At 37.7% G+C, this 12538-nt stretch overlaps 1 protein-coding gene across 4 annotated transcripts in view; it reads left to right on the top strand.

Moving 5' to 3' along the window:
* Nucleotides 1–12538, top strand: part of clybl (citrate lyase beta like) — a 92854-nt gene that overhangs the window by 77590 nt on the left and 2726 nt on the right. For all 4 annotated transcript variants that reach the window (XM_015603957.3, XM_007227774.4, XM_022680624.2 and 1 more), the window contains 4 exons: nucleotides 68–169; nucleotides 2242–2335; nucleotides 2611–2778; nucleotides 11457–11581. In XM_015603957.3, coding sequence (XP_015459443.3) covers nucleotides 68–169; nucleotides 2242–2335; nucleotides 2611–2778; nucleotides 11457–11581 — 489 coding nt within the window. The remainder of the gene's footprint in view (nucleotides 1–67; nucleotides 170–2241; nucleotides 2336–2610; nucleotides 2779–11456; nucleotides 11582–12538) is intronic.

Here is a 12538-nt window from a genome sequence, read left to right as displayed (position 1 = left end):
GTTTGTCTGTGTGTGTGTATATGTGTGTGTGTGTGTGTGTGTGTGTGTGTGTGTGTGTGTGTGTCAGTTTGTTGACAGGTTTCAGCAGCACTTGAAAGGCCGAAAGCTGATGGAGCCCATTCGCTTAGTCACCTTTGTGGAATCTGCTGTGGGGCTGCTGAATTTTAAGGTAAATTACAGCCTAAAATGCAGGTGTAGGGAGTTTGTATAGCAGTAGTAGTCAGATTAAGGAAGCTGTCACTGTGTGCACAGGAGTAAATCAGTGCCTGCAGCTTTTTGACAAGTGCTAACTGAATTATTGTATTGATTTTGTGGAGGTTTTATTTTGTCGTTCCAATTATACCCTTTTTTTTTTTTACCATAATTGAAAATTAGACACTGTGAGCCTGGATACATTGATAGTAATTTAGTGCCTCAACTTTTTGTAACACAGTTATTAGGCCTATATCTGATGCTTTAGTTTTAAATCAATTGCTTTGCAGTAATTCTGCTTTGAATTTTATGGTCAGGTGAATGAAATCAATTTGTATTTAGTCTTCTTTTTGGCTTAATTTACATATACATTACTTCTACATTTACAAAATTTAGCTGATGCTCCTACAAGGTTATCCATATTACAGATTTGGGCCAATGTAGTGTTAGGAGTCTTGCCCAAGGACTCTTATTGGTGTATCACACAATTCAATCGCCCAGACCTGGAATTGAATCCCAGTCTCCCATATGGTAGCTCACTGGCAGGCAGTGGAGTTATCCACTGCACCACACCAGCCGCGCCAGTAATTTAAGTAAAATGTAGATTTGAATTACTCAGAAAATTAGGTGGAAAAAGAAAAATGCTGTAGTGTGACCAGTATAGCACACCACCAACGCAGTTAGCAAGAAATTAGCAGCTCAGAAAATGATGCTTGCTCTTACAGCCTACAACATACAGCAGTTCCAGCAGATAATTATAATGTATGATCTAGGGGTTAACACTACACACTGATGGTGAGTGACAGAAATGGGGGGACACATCCAGTACTTACTAAAGAATGTCTCATCTAATCATCAATAGACACTAGTAAAGTCATTATCAATCAACATAAATGTCTTAACTGCTGTCTCAATTCATTTTTGTTTACAACATGTTTAATAATGTCTTCGCTGGTGTTTATAAATAATCAGTTAAGACATTACTTTTTACAATTTAACAATGTTTTTAGGTAAGTACTGTTAATTAATGCACCCTTATTTAAAAGTTTTACCCAAATAGATTAATATTAAAAAGAAGCAGTCAATGATAACATCATGATTCAGCTCAAATAATCTTTAAGTTTAAATGTTTATATCGCCTTAAAACTTAAAATATTAATATTAATCAGTAAATATTAGTTTGAAATGGTTGATAATATCCACTTTTACATAAAACAGACTTAACAGAATTAATTTGCCTTCAGACTGATTATGGTTTTACATTGTGGGCTGTAAAAATGCAGGCCAATTTCTTCTGATTTTTCTTTTTCTTTTCCCCTGTTTTTGAATTCCTTCCCTCCCCCCTCAGTCTTGAACTCTATTGTGCTGGCTAGAGCGAATCCCAGAGCAGAGACAGGGAAATATTGCAGAGTCACAGCAAGAAGTGAAATTAATTTGGAACCCAACAAAAGCACGAGACGAATTCCATCTGCTCCGTGTCTCGAATCGTCTCACATTCCAAACTTTCCTTCCTTTCCCTCAACACCACTTTGGTGCTGCGTCTCGGCTTTGAAAGACTTTCACAGATTGCGTCCCCTATCCCCCCCACCCCCCCAAACCCCTTCTTTTTTTATTATCCACAGGGACACAGTTATACACAGCTATATCAGGCTATTAATTATAACTCTGTGTGTGTGTAAGAGTGTGTGTGACTCTGACTGTGTGTGTGTAAGAGTGTGTGTGACTCTGACTGTGTGTGTGTGTGTGTGACTCTGACTGTGTGTGTGTGTGTGTGACTCTGACTGTGTGTGTGTGTGTGTGTGTGTGTTTATGTGTGTAAGTGTGTGTGCATGGACGTGTATTGTTTTTATAACTGATCATTTTCCACGTATGAACTTCTATGTGAGAAGCTGAAGCAGAGACATTGATTGAGGGAGTTATGAGGGAAATTTGAGCCATCTGACTGAGCGACTTGATCGAGTGCCAGCATACACACACACTCTCTCTCACACACACACACACACACACTCACACAGACAGAGCTCTTTGTGTCTCCTCTGTGTGTTCCAGGCTGTGTGTGAAGAGATCCGGCAGCTCGGACCAAAAGTTGGTCTGCATCACGACGGAGTGGTGTTCGGCTCTGATGACTTCTGTGCCAGCATAGGTCTGCCCATTAACATACTGCTTGCTCTGTTCTTCTCTTCACTTTCATCTGCTCGTTTTTGTTTTCTTATGACAGAAACTAACTCAGATCTCTTTGATTGGCTCAGCTGTTCAGGCCACACTGATTATTATTTTGCTTTATATGATGCTGTAATTGTTTGAATGTCCATGTTTCCCTGATCACTATGTGTCTGATCTGTGTATGTGTGTGTGTGTGTGTGTGTGTGTGTGTGTGTGTGTGTGTGTGTGTGTATACAACATTGGTCTGGATTAAAGGTGCCACCAGGACCAAAGATGCCAGAGAGCTGCTGTACGCTCGGCAGAAAGTGGTGGTCACTACTAAAGCCTTTGGCCTGCAGGCCATTGACCTTGTTTACATTGACTACAAGGATGGGGAAGGGCTTCTGCAACAGGCCAGAGAGGGCGCACATATGGGCTTTACTGGTAGGTTGTTCACTGGATACACACACACACCCACCCACACAGGTCCACATTGAATGGAATGTGTGCTCAAGTTGTGCTGGACAGTGTATCCCATCATATATACCTATATGTACTAGTTCATCTCAAAAAAATTAAATATCATTGTTTCCAAGCAGGCGTGGGCAATATAACAATATTTTATTTTATTGTGATAAATGTTGATTTCCTTATACACAAAATACAATAATACAATAATATTCTGGGCATGTTATAAATATCATCACTGCTTTATTAACACTGACCAACTACACATTTCTTTCCTAAAAGTTGAATTAGTGCTGTTTAACTGTAGGAAATGCTGCAGATAATGAATACGAAGCATTGCAATAGATAGTATTTTAATCACAGTTTCAAGGAACTGGGTTTTTCTTTTTTCAAAATATCACAATATCAAAATATCACAATAAATATCATGTATCTTTATATCATTCCATGTGATTTTAAAGCATTTCTATTGATCTGTTCATCATTAAATTCTGATACAATGTAAAGACCCACTGATTCAAAGATTCTAATAATATTGGAAAACAACATGAATGAATGCAATATATGAATATGCTGTATTTTCTGTATATTGTATATTCTTGATATTTTATCAGTTTTGCAGCATAGTAGAGTCTTCTCAGTCTATGTCTGTATCTCTGTATACATGCTGTATATAAACATATATAACACACACACACACACATACATACATTGTCTCCTAAAAAGAATGTGATGCTTGGTTCAATAGCATGTGATAAAACGTATCCTCTCCTCTCTCCTGTGTGTTCTGTTTTATATTTAAAGAATGCGATGTTACAATATGCTGGGTCCAGGCGGGCGCATGCTGTAGTGATGCGGGCTTTATAGGCCCATCTGCTGTAGCATGGAGAGGTTCCTGGGGTACTGTGGCTGTCCCTCAGGCTGCGCGCCTCTCTTCATGTTTCTGTGCGTGCTCCTTTGAGTGTTCGGCCCGCTTGTTTACTGGAGTTCCAGCTCATTAGTGCTTTTATGAATTCTTCAGAATGCCGCTTTGAACTCTCGAGCGTCGGCCTTCTTGATGCGGGCGTTTTTAAGGTGCGACAGCTTGAGGCGCTGCATTTTCTATCTTATCTGTGTTTACGTATTTTTTGGGGCAGATGAAGTTATTTCGGCCATTTTTGCACCAAAGGATTTGGGAAATTGAATCGAGTGTTTGGCAGCCGGCGAGGATGAAAATTGAACACTGCGTTTATAGGTCTGATTTGAGGCCTGAGACCACCTTGCTCAATTTATACTGTGTGCGTGCTTGCGTCTGTTGTGGAATTGTGTGTTTGCGATTTGCGGCAGTGTGTGTATGTTCCTGATTGTGTGGAAGTGTGTGTGCGTATACGCGTATGTGTATGTGTGTGTATATGTGTGTATTTGCTCGCAGAGCGAGCTGCGGCCGTATGTTCGCAGCTAAGCGCTGTGTGGGTTTGTAGCCAGGCAACGCGTGTGTGTGGAGTCCCGGTGAGCGGGTAACTGGCCACAGGAGGCCACAGGCAGCCCTCCTCAGAGCCTCTGCTAATGAATATGTAATGGCTGTTTGCAGAACACACACTGTTCCCCCTGCTCATCTCTGTTTACAGCAACACTGCCATTCCTCCAGTGCGCTGGGCTTTTGTCTCACAGCATTCTTCTAGTCCCCTCTTCTTCTTCTTCTTCCTCAGTGCCATTCCCTCGCATTTTTTGCTTCTTTTGGACACTCTTTCCCAGCTTCTAATTTTAGTTTGCCACGTGGCCCACGTATTGCACATCCAACGAATGTGATTTAATGCGCTCGTTCTGTTATTATTGTCTAATCTGTGGCTGAGGTTAAACCGAGAAAGATCACGGCCTGCTTAGAAATGAGAAAAACTGTGTGTCGGTGGTCAAACTGAAGCTGAAACTGTATCTTCCACAATGCACAATGTGAACCTATTCTGAAAGCAGCCACACTACTGAGGTTAGGTGTAATTTGCTCAGTCAGAGGAGCAGGCGAGGCTTGCCATGTTGAAGTTGGAACGCAGTACTGGCGGAGCGCTCCGCTCACCAGTGTGTGCTTGCCGGCAGGAGGGACCGAGTCTCACGAGTGAGTGTGTTCAGAGCCTGCTTTCTCAGCTAGCTGCTGAACTCCACAGCAGAGCCGTTAGCCACCGCTAGACACTCCGCCCGGGTGAGGAAGCCTACTACAGACACTGTTTACACTTCCCATGCACGCCTGTGTGTGTGCCTGTTTGTGTGTATAAGTGTGTGTATATGTGTGTGTGTGTGTGTGTGTGTGTGTGTGTGTGCCTGTTTGCATTTGTACGTATGTGTGTGTTTGAGTAATCTGAAAAATAAAAGGATAAAATAAAACCACACCATTATGATTTAACTGCTTTTATAGCCATTCAAATACAGTATGTCCTTATGTATTATGTATTTTAATAAACCTTCAACCTGAAAAATATTAATAAACATTCATAAAACATAGAATTGTAGGTAATAGCTTATAGTGGTCACTTTTTTTTCTAGGGTCCGTCTACTTAAAAAAAAAAAATGCATGTACGTGATTTTCTATTTTTAAACCAGTATACAAATATAATAACTCATTAACTCATTAATAGCAGTGAATTTACATTTTTGGTCATTATTCAGATCTGACTGAAAAAAAAAAAAAAAATATATATATATATATATATATATATATATATGACAAAATTATACTGTTGACCTCTGTTGATTTTATTATTCAATATTTCTACTTAGATGTGTTATTGCGAATATTCACACATGAGTGGCTCTTGATTACAGTATTAAAGTGTCTGAGGGTGACCTACAGCTCATGAGAGCTCATAAGAGGTTTATCTGTGATTTATATATAAAAAAAAAATAGCTTTCACATTAATTCATACGTATGATCATTTAAATGATTGATTGGACTGGGTATTTTGTTTTTGTTGTTTTCTTATTTTATGTATCTTTTGTGGAATATCTTTTATTTATTGTTTTAAACTGATTACAGTAAAACTAAATGCTGTATTTTTTGCACATTTTTTTTTATCTGAATGTATGTGTTTACAAATCCTGTTATCGCAGAGTGAGATGAGATGTGAACACATTATAGTCCCACAATCTCACAAAAAAATCAATAAAAAATAAAATAATATCCAAAAAATCATAAAACTGCCAAACTGTTGTTCATCTTCCTGCTACTTTGAGCATCGTCTAACAGAGAGGGGCTTTCTGCGAAACCAAAAAACGCCCCATCGAGAGGTACCCGCACCAGATGGCACCTTCTGATTGGTTTGCCTGCTTTGGGCGGCATAAATGATGCACCACGGCCGGCCAATCACTGCACAGCGCAAAGGCCGGGCACGCCCCTCGTGCTGGCTCTGTCACTAGCTGGCTCAGAGCAGACAGCTCCTGAACAGGTGGCAGTACAGGGAAGGGGGCATATTTTGTTGATGTGAGGGAACTACCCCCCGCCAGCCTTTTCTGGGCCGGGCGTCGCAGACGCAGGCCCTCAGCCTCCTCTTCAGGCTGTTGATCCAACAGGCCGGCTCCTCTGGGAGCGGAGAGGGACAGTACACACATCCCTCTCCACCCACACCCTCCATCCACTCCTCAGCGTACGCCGGCCCCTGCCCGACAGACACTTACACCCTCTGCCAAGCTGGTTTGCTTTATTTACATTTAAGTGTATGTCTCGCTGTCATTTGTAAGCAGTGTTGTCGCTGTATTATTATTATTATTATTAATTTTTGCCCCTCAGCTATTTTCTTTTCTTTTTTTTTTCTTTTTTTTTAGCTGTGCATTATTCATTAACCGTTACTGGATCCACTAAACTGCATCCTGTAAAACACTCTGTCTCCATGTCACTGAAACAAATGTGGCAGAAAGTAACACCTGTGCCGAGCGCAGGAGTGTGTTAACATATTAAAGCCTAATAATGTCAATCATATGTTACATCATGAATGAAATGTGCACAAGTTGAAATGTGTCACACATGGCTGCGAGTCGTCGTTCCGAGGGGTTAACTGGGGTAAGGCTAGCAGATGAAGATAATGGTTTTCTCATGCGCTGAATTCTCAGCCTGCCAGATACCTTTGCGGATTTGTTCTTCGGAGACTCTTAATCCGCAAAGTGACGCAAAAGTCCCTGCTGACGGCTCCGGCGCCTCATACAGTACTTTTCAGCAGGTTGATTTTCAGCGCCTGTAAAATCATTTTTGTGCACAAGTTTAGGTGCATTTGGTTAAATTGCATGTTTTGTTTTGTGATTTTCTAAGTAAATATAAGTTTACATCTAATTTACAAAGATTTAAAGAAGAATCAGGTTTCATGACATATTTTTTTTTATATTGGCCTGGACACAATAGTTAGATTTGTTTCTCTGGCACTTGAGAACAAGTGAGAACACATGAAAGATTTAGTGGATAAAACCTATAGATGGATAGAATGGAAGCTCTTGGGCTGTTGCTTCAGTTCTTGCGTTCTTTCATACCAGTTTTCTTTCATAAATATGTCTCTAGAGAACATACAGGAGAAAAAGTATATCCAGCTTAAAACATTGTATTTAGAGTATGGCTGGCCAATAAATCCAGGGTTTGTACGGTCATGAAAAACCTGGAAAGGTCATGAAATGACTGATAGTAGCAACTTCCTGGCCTGGATTAGTTTTGGAAAAATAAAAAAACCCAGGAAGTTTCGGAAAACTCATGAAAATTTGGTCAGTTTTGATTATAGTTTTGATTGATTTTTTATTTTACTGTTCATGTCTGAAGGCATGGAAGAGTCATGAAAAAATCATGAAAATGTATTGGTTAAAACCTATATGAACCCTGTTTAATTGATGCCTATAAATCTATGTAATGTTAATATCGTCTGATATTGTCAGTCAGTTGATATATCGATCAGGCTCTTGAGTTTACTGTGTGTACACACTCAAAATTAATTGCACATTAATTGCCTATTATTTTTTTTGGTATAGCTGTTTTGTTGATTTCCATCTATTGAATCTATACTGAAATATACTCAAAAAATGTTTTGTGTAAAATGTTGTGTTTTTAGCTTTATATTTTCATTTATTTGTAGAATAAATATAATTTTAGAAATAAACAACTTAAAACAATAATTTTTTTCTACAAATCTGCTGAAAATGTAATAACTAATTTTCGTTTGACTAAGTTTTCTGTAAATGACTTGTACTGAACACAAAGGTGTCCAAAATTTTGAATCCTGCTGAAAAAATGTATTCTAGAACCAAGTCACTATTTTACTGATACTTTTACTGATAATTTAAACAAATGTTATTGGCATAGCCAAAATAGAGATGACAGAGATGATTTTGCTGCACAGACCTGCAGACTAACAGCCACTTAAAAATAATGAGAAGAAATATAAAAAATGAGGCTCTTGATAGAAAATTAAATTTAATGAAATATGCTATAAAAAATGACACTAAATATGAAGTGTGTTTTAGGTTTTACTGCATGAACATTAAGTACGGACTCAACAGGATTATTTGTGTCTCCTGTTTTGTCTATAGAGACATAAGCTAATGGCAGCCTTGCATCACATAAAGTGGGATTTCATGGGCATCAGTTATAGTCTTCTCCGATTTCTCACCCCACTATCAGGTCATTAACACGGCCAAAGCTGAGCTTTACAGACGTCAGTTGTTTCCATCCGTGTGTGTGTGTGTGTGAGGGGGTGTATGTGGGCGTGTGCGTGTGTGAGATGATAAGATGTCCTGTGCATTTGGAGATCTATTTTTAAAATGACACATTTTGTTGATTTTCTAATAAAACTAAGTGAACCAACCTTTCTTAATTAATAATAGAGCAAAAAAAACAAAAACTTTGCATTTAATGAATTTAAAGTATGCAGAATAAATCAATGAAATACAAATAAATAGAATAGAATAGAAAATAAACACATATTACATTAAATGTCCTAACATGGGCACATGAAAAATAATGCTTTTTAAATATGTTAAATTAGCCAAAAATTAAAATGATGATGATGATGATGATGAAAGTAGAGGCATTGCACTGTACACTGGGAAAATCCACACAAAAAAACAATATAGGCAGCCCTAATTGTTACATGAATATTTGCAGTAGACACTGAATGATATTGGTTATTTTGTAACCAGTGCAGATATAAAGGTATTGATTAAAACAATAAAATACAACTAAATAAAGGAAAAAACATACACTTTTTATATCTGTGTCTGATCTCTCATCTGTCATTTTTTATAAACTTAAAAAATTATAAATAATCAAAAATAATATAATTGAAAGCTTCAGAGACATCTTAACAGATTTTTTTTGCTTCTATTATTCTATAATATTTGATTAAGTTTTCCCAATTTTGTCAGTAATTTTTGTTTATTTTTATTATTTTAAAAATGTTGTTTTTTTTACATTATCATGATTTTTATTGTATAGTCATATTAAAGAATACATTTGTAAGCATGTCATATTGTGCCTTTGTTTTTTTTTTTTTTGTTTTTTTTTTTTATTTATTTGTGATGACAGTAGCTTACTTTTTACTTTAACCTTTTATTATTTTTAAATAAATATTCAGGAGTTATCTATATTGACAATAAGCTTAACAGACTTTAAACCGAATGTCACATGACTATCATAACTTTTCTGCTAGCAATTGTAAGTGATTTTTTTTTTTATATATTTATAAATGTTAATATCGTCAGATATTGTCAGTCAGTTGATATATCGGTCAGGCCCTTGAGTTTACTGTGTATACATAAGGTTGGTTGCACATTCTTTGGTATAGCTGTTTCACAGTGTGAAATGTACTGTATGTATGTTTGTATTGTGTGTGTGTGTGTGTGTGTGTGTGTGTGTGTTATTGGAAGCAGAGTCTCACAGAGTCTGACTCAGATTGAAGTGTAACTAAGCGTGCAGTAAAGTTTCAGAGTTGGGTTTGGGCACAGGGTGAAAATCAGGATGACACCCATGATTCATAGCATCCTCTCTCCCCGCTGAGTCGCTCAGAATCAAGCTGGAGAAAAAGTGGATGCTGGTCAGATCAGCCGCCGCCTCTAGAGAACGCTCCACCACAGAAAAGTCCTTTAACCCTTTGAGGCTCGGTGGTCATTATAAGAAAACAGCAAGGTTTTTCCTCAGTTTTCACTTTTCAGTTATATGAACAATTTCTAAACACTTTCTGAAAATGTTGAATGATTTCGGGGAACAGATAAAACACACAGGAAGTGATGTAAGTTGATGTAGGCTGTGTCCCAATAATTTAATGTCTATACTATACACTAATCTTAATAGTGCAGGTTTGGCAGCTTAGTACACAAAATATTAACCTACTAACCCTTTTTGTGTTTTACTGCCGTTTTTATAGCAGCAATTAACATTTTATTTATTTATTTATTTATTTATTTATTTATTTATTTATTTATTTAATAGCAAAATAATACAATTGCACTCATTTTAAAGTTAAAAAGATGTATTTACTTTTTCACTATGACTATGTATGTATATGGAGATGCTGTTATTGATTTATTGGTGAAGACCATTCTTTTTTTAAACAATTGTAGGAAAAGACAATAGGACAATATGGAGGTCAGCAAAATGAAGGTTTAATCTATTAATCTATTTATTTTACAATAGGTCAAAAACATAATCATTACAGGTTTATTGAAAAACATTAGACATGTCAATTCATTCTTATTAAATGTAATACAATATTTTATTAATCATTAATTAAACACAGAATGATGAGAGCATTTATTTTCTCAGTGTTTAAACAAAACCTTGTTTTTCCCAATTGAAAAGTTTTCTGCAAAAGAATATATCCTTTTCTCACATTTCAGTGAACATCAACTTACACTTTACGTGAAACAAGTCTTGAGATAACAGTATATTCATCTATATTCATCATAGACAGTATATTTAGTATAGGTTGTGAGGTGCTATCTTGTGAGTGTAACAGTATATTCATCTATATTCATCATAGACAGTATATTTAGTATAGGTTGTGAGGTGCTATCTTGTGAGTGAGATTGAACACTGGCCTGTATACTCATAGCAAGGAGATATAAAGGTTTGATTGTGTGCCAGACGGATGAGACGTTTTATTTAAAAGTTCACTCAAGTGCGCTCATTTATTAAACAGACAAGTGAAATCACATCCGCATTCAGTGTGTGTATATACCACACAGTAGCTACCATGGGACATGACATTTTACATGTCAGTGTAAAATATATATTTTTAAATAATTTTAAATATAAAAAAAATTCTAAGGGTCCATTTATGCTAAAATTTTAAGACAATGTAAAGAACAAATTACTTTATTGTTTTTTTTTTTTGATGTTATGTTAAAAATGAAAAATAGAAATTTGTTCAGGGAGCAACAGTCACCCAGGCGAGGAATTGAACCGCAGTCTCGCTCACTGGCAGGTAGTGGTGTTATACACTGCGCCACACCAACCACACAATATAAACAATATTATATAAGTATGGGTCTATGAGATTTGTAAATCATTTAATTATTTTCTCTTTTTTTGCATTTATTTAAATTCTACACAGCATCCCAACTTTTTTTTTGTAATTGGTATTGTACACATGAAGTTATTATCATATGATATAATTATTGAAAATACTGATTCTGTTTTCTCCCACATTTCTCCCAAGGAAAACAAGTGATCCACCCCAACCAAATCCAGACAGTTCAGGAGGAGTTCTCCCCCAGTCCTGAGAGAGTCAAATGGGCCACTGAGCTGATCGCTGCGTTTGAAGAGCACCAGAAACTGGGGAAGGTAAACGTCACTGTGTCCCACCCAAACTTCCCACCCTGCTATCACCCTCACGCCACCCTCCCACAGCCTGGTGCGCATTTTTTTTTTTTTTTTTTACACGCAGCCGGGCAGCTAGCAGAGACTAATGTGGCAGACTCTGACTGGCAGCGCAAAATTCCTGCTGCAGTAACGGCGCGAAAGCATGCTCCTCAAGCACACCTCAAAATCACATCACTCTGCAATGGAGAGCATCGCAAGACAAGGAGAAAAAAAAAGCAAAATAAAAATTTAGTGCATCAGTGAGTCCTGTGTTTCGTACTCTGTGGGGCTGCCCGCGCTAGAGACAGTGTGCCGCTAATGCACAATCTGCCTGCACCTCGCTGCCAGTAATTCTTAGATTAAGGCTAGCCTGAGGGAGCTTGTGTGGCCCTCTCAGCTCTGTGCCGTCATCAGACGCCATTAGGCCGCACACTGGAGCACTGTCTCTCTCTGGGCTTACTTTTTCTGCGCTTGTTCTTTGGACTATTAAATTCCCCTTCACATAAACAGGAAAAGCCTATAAAACACCCACCTGAGGTCTGGGCTTTCTCTATCTCTTGGCATTTCAGGGTAACGCCGAAGCGTACATTCAGATTTCAGCGTTTTGCTCTTGGCAATAAACGAACATTACAGCAAACACGGCTGCGTATAACAGAAGCTTATTCCGACTGGTGTTGGCTGATTGAAATATCTGGCACTGTGCAGCGGGAAAATGAATGAAGGCCTTTAAAAATCAAATAAAAGACTTCCAGCAATAATTCATGCAGCTGTCAGAAGCATTTCCTTTTGTTTTTTTCCTCTTATTCCAGCTTTTCCCATGCAGCCAAACAAGAGAATCTTGGTGGAGAAAATGCAATATTTTCACAAATCTCCAACCGACACGAACAAAACACACAACACTGCATTTGTCCATAAGCTTCCTACAAGGTTTTATTGATC

Source organism: Astyanax mexicanus, chromosome 11 (genome assembly GCF_023375975.1).
Source record: "Astyanax mexicanus isolate ESR-SI-001 chromosome 11, AstMex3_surface, whole genome shotgun sequence".
NCBI lineage: Eukaryota > Metazoa > Chordata > Actinopteri > Characiformes > Acestrorhamphidae > Astyanax > Astyanax mexicanus.
This window is presented reverse-complemented; position numbering and strand designations above follow the sequence as displayed.